This window comes from Agrilus planipennis, unplaced genomic scaffold (assembly GCF_000699045.2).
Source record: "Agrilus planipennis isolate EAB-ADULT unplaced genomic scaffold, Apla_2.0 scaffold29, whole genome shotgun sequence".
NCBI classification, from domain to species: domain Eukaryota; kingdom Metazoa; phylum Arthropoda; class Insecta; order Coleoptera; family Buprestidae; genus Agrilus; species Agrilus planipennis.
Window position 1 is genome coordinate 1,972,143 of NW_020442462.1, and position 4,722 is coordinate 1,976,864.

The window sequence follows — 4,722 nt, forward strand, 5'->3', positions numbered from 1 at the left end:
TTTTAATAAAAAGTTAAGAAACTTTATTTTTATTTTTTAAACAATTACAAACTAACAATAGAGGTATAAATCATATAATTGTTCAAGAATTGTGTCATTGTCATCGAAGCTAGTATTATTTTATTAATACAATGTAAATTATAACTATCTTTCGAAGAATGGAAAATAAGTCGGCAGTTTCCGAAGTTAATATTATTAGTTTTTCAAAAATTTCTGTAAAGTACATGTCTGAGAGCCAGTAAAAATAACGTATGTAATCATAGATTGTTTTTTTAAAAAAATAATCATCTGTAACTCTACATATGTGTTAACATTAATTAATACAAATTTAAATATCTGATGGATTAATTCGTCTTAAGTTATGTTTTTTGGCGAGACGCTCTGTTTGAGGGCTCTTTCGGATCTTTTTTAATGTGGTGCTAGTTTGGAGCTGTTTTAGAGTTTCAAAGGGTAGTATTTTGGCTATAATTTTAGAATTTAAATTTTCGTCTAACTTGTAGGAACTATTTCGGTAGTAATTTTGGTCATTTCAGATATTTGGAGGCGATTCGGTGCTGTTATAATTCATTCTTTCTTAGTGTCGGCATGTGTGCGCCAATGCACACGTCTTTAGCGGAAGTTTATTTAATGACTTGATGACCTATATTTACAACATCTCTTCCGTGCGCATTATCAGTTGCATTTTTTCTTTTTTATTAAAAGTAAATACCAGAAACACATGAATATTTACTTATGAAGGCATTTACTTATAATTAAATATGAGCGTTTTATATTGTTAAACTTCCTATAACTTTGAACCAAATATTTCGTAGATTTCCAAAAAAATATTCCATAACTTAACTGCTCATTACATTTATGCGAAAACCGATACCTTATGAATATTGAACATTTATATTAATTTAAGGTAAATAGCCTCAATTTAGGCGAAAAAATTGTTTTTCAAACATGACCATTCTTATCTTAGGAAGGTACTGATACCCATGTATTTATACCGTAGAAAATATCAGTTTCCTCTAGATTGTTATTAATATCTCTCACAAACCGCTGGGGAAAGTACATAATCCATAAAGTAGTTTGGTTAATTCATCTGACAAAAGACAACCCAAAAAAGTGAGTAAAAGAAGTATTTTTTTTTTTTATTAATTTGTAACTCTTGAAATCATTTCTTAGTAAAGCATGAATGAGCTTATTTGTATATGTATAGTATAAAATCTGCATTTTTATTATGTTATCATTATTTATTAGCCACAATAATTTAATCTATAATTTTCATTTTTGTTTTTTTCTATTTAAAAAATAAAAATGTTTTATCATTGGAATATGTAATTAGAGCACTCCGTACCTATAGTTACACGTCAATGAGATACAGGCTAATTTTTTAGGGGTTTGTCACGTGGATGACCTAGGATATTTATTTAAAACAGCCGTGACCCCGGAAATACACGGCAATAGCATAGAAGAAATAAGTATTAAAAGGATAACTAAACTGTGGACAACTTTTGCCCGTTATGGTGATCCTAATCCAAAAAAGCACGATCCACTTATTAACGTTAAATGGAACCCTGTCAGTAAAAATAAGATTCATTTTCTCGATTTCGGGGAAAATCTAACTGTTGGCATCAATCCTGAGGAAGAAAGAATGAAGTTTTGGGATCAGATTTACTGTTTAAATCCTACAAAATCGAAATTATAATAATCCTAAAAATTACACAGCCAAAACTCTTCAGAGAAAGGAATCGATATCCTATATTCCTCTGAAGAATTTTGGATATGTACCTATTATAGTTCAGTTGTTATTATAAAAATATACTTTTCGAAAACTTAAAATTTTTGTATTACTTTGGAATTTTTAAAGTTCTATTTAATGTAGGTATAACACCTCACACACTCCTCTAATAATTCCTAATTAATAGGAAGGTGCCCTCAAACGATACAAAAATCCATTTCATTATCTTCTATGAAATATGATAAATTTTGGTTTTACAAAGAAATTTATCTAAACCTTTCCCGAGTAAAAACGATTCTTTTCAATTTCACTTTACCGAATTACGACTAAACTAACTCCATAAATTTCTCTAAAATATTACCGGAAAAGGTCCATTGGCAGGACTAATCCGCCGATTGTGTACGAATGGGATACTGAAACAGTGCCGTATTTAGTACGAAAAGAACACGGATACAGCACCAATTGCTTTTCAGAAAGCTACTGAAATACCACCGGAAGAGCGACGCATTTATACTAAAAAAGGGTCAAAAGAACATTAAAGGGATACTAAAATTTGAATGTATAGGTATATAACATATATATGTATATATATAACTATTCAGTTCATTCATGGATTTTTAATTTTCTAGATGCATACAGATAATTTCTTTCTCAGGGGGATTTACCATAGTATTAGGAATCATATTGAATCGTCAACATCGCCTATTTATTTGTACAGATTTTCTGTAGAGACTAGTCTTAATGTTTACAAGACTCTTGGAGAATTGACACTACCAGGTAATACAACAGCTTGTCCCCTCNCAAGAAATTGCTGATACTAACTACGTAATACTACTTTGCCACGTGCATGTATATAATATTTATTGTTTTTATGATGCATAATTTGATGAATGTGTAAAATATTTTTTTCAACCAAACGAAAATACGAAAATATCACCACTTCAAAAGCTTTAAATTGCATTTATTGGACTTTATTATTTACATGAAAGCATTTGCACGAGTATCTCTATACCCCACAGTATTTATTTTCAAAATATGATGCCGCCCTTTAATAATTACAAGAAATAGAACATCCCTATGTTCAGTTTTCCATTCGCAAATAAGTTATAACAAAATCAAAGATACATGTGTCTGTATATGTAGAAGCTTTAAAACCCATTGAAATAGCTTAACGCGGCACTGGGTCCCCATGACTAAAAATACGTTAACCTTTCCAGTAAAATGATTAATCGGGGGGGCTCTAGTTTTTTATTAATTAAAATGCTCTTTCAAACTGCACTATTATTATATTAAAACTCTTGCTTTATTAGTAGATATTGCTGTTAGATTAAATATGTTTTTATTTTAATCAATAGCAGGGATTGATTTTTGCATCTGTTGTGGACGAGTATTATAAGCACTGTTACTAGCTAATTATTGCCCTTACAATATTTTTTTATGCCATTTCTATGTGTAGTGCCAAATTGGCGGCTCTACAGTCGTCTTTTGTTGAACAGCTGGAAGATAGATTAGACAAAATAGATAAATGTACCATCTTTTAGCGACAAATTAGCCATATCTTAAAGCCCTTACAGTATTATTTCTCTATGCCATTTCTATTTCGAGATACGCCATTTCTTATGTCAGATTGATATCAGATTTTCCAGTAACCGGCTGGAGCGACAAATTTTTGAATTCAATACCTGAGTTTTAAAATTGTTTTGAAGGAGGTGATAATTTCCCATTTACAACAGTGACCGGCTGTTGTTTTATGCTTCGGCCAAAAAATTACGAACAACGGATAGGTACCAAATGTAAATCGACTTGTAATTTTTCAGATGAAATCATTGACATTTCTGCTTTTCCTCTGCTCTTCTGGCTCATATGCATTTATATGCTACGATAAAGAATGCACAGCGACAGAATATAATTCTTACGTTTCATGCGTGCGTAGATCAAAACGCCACATTTCCTGTGCCGAAGAAGACAACTGCGAAAGTTGTATATGCACATCGCTACATTGCTGCCATCGAACGTGTCACGCTAACTGCGAAAGTTCATCCTGTAGAAACGGATGTCGCAAAAATTGCCAAACCGATGTGTCAGAAAAAGGAAGCCATTCGTTTACAAATAAAAACGCCAACATGCCCTCTTTCAAACACAACATAACGACAGTCATACATTTACACAACATAATAAACAATACTAATGTAATCGACGTCCCTATACACATTAACAATACAAATCTAAATAACATAACTCTTCCGGAAGGAAATGGAGGGTCAGGTAATGGGTGCTGCTACATATCCAATCCTCAAAACTGTATTCCTAATCAAACTACACCACCGTATTCGCAATGTCAGGACAATCGCGAATATCACTGTGGGCCGAAATGTTACAATGAAAGAAAATCTACCCCTGGAATATATACTCAATCATCTTTCGGTTTCTATGCACCTCCAATTTCGTATCCACAATATTATAACTCCTTTAATCCTTTCGTAGTACCTGGACTTTTTGGATTTCCAGGAATTTGTCAGTCCGGATTCCTTCCAATGATGCCTTTTGTTCCCCCTATTTCTTCCAAACATTCCTCATACCCACCCTTATATCCATCAGCTTCTGCATTTCAACCAGTTATGCTTCCTCCAGGCTTTACACCCCATTCCTCCTTTGGAAATGCTGCAAATATTGTTTATCCTCCCCTATCAGGCTCCCCTGAAACATCCTCCACACCAAAAAGTGCCCCTTCATATCCATCTAATTAGGTTATTGTGTTTTTTTATAAAGCAGTATTATGAAATGTTTGCCCTTAATCTAAGGTTGTTTTTAATTTTTTTAATACTTAAATAAGATCATGTTCGACTATTTAGATTATTTTTTTTTAATATGTAGTTTTATAAAATGTTTTTCTTTTTGATTGCTGTCTAAGATTATTTATTATTTTTTAAATAAATAATATTTAGATCTGATTGTGTTCCACAAACACCTCACATCATTTTTGTTAAAATTTTTAT

General features: G+C 31.9%; 2 protein-coding genes across 3 annotated transcripts in view; both read left to right on the forward strand.

Annotated features, from left to right (window-relative positions):
* Positions 1–1,827, forward strand: part of LOC108744474 (esterase FE4-like) — a 7,755-nt gene extending 5,928 nt beyond the window's left edge. Inside the window, exon 8 of the mRNA XM_025980823.1 lies at positions 1,383–1,827. Within this exon, the coding sequence (XP_025836608.1) occupies positions 1,383–1,693 (311 nt within the window). The 3' untranslated portion in view covers positions 1,694–1,827. The remainder of the gene's footprint in view (positions 1–1,382) is intronic.
* On the forward strand, positions 18–4,565 carry LOC108744475. 2 transcript variants are annotated; one of them, XM_018480262.2, is made up of 3 exons: positions 18–701; positions 965–1,110; positions 3,544–4,565. In XM_018480262.2, exon 3 carries the CDS (start codon positions 3,544–3,546, stop codon positions 4,471–4,473), a length of 930 nt encoding a protein of 309 aa, XP_018335764.1. In that variant the 5' UTR covers positions 18–701; positions 965–1,110; the 3' UTR covers positions 4,474–4,565. The 2 variants fall into 2 exon arrangements, with proteins under 2 accessions (XP_018335764.1, XP_018335763.1); XM_018480261.2 differs by having other exon boundaries at positions 18–1,110.
* The last annotated feature ends 157 nt before the right edge of the window (positions 4,566–4,722 follow it).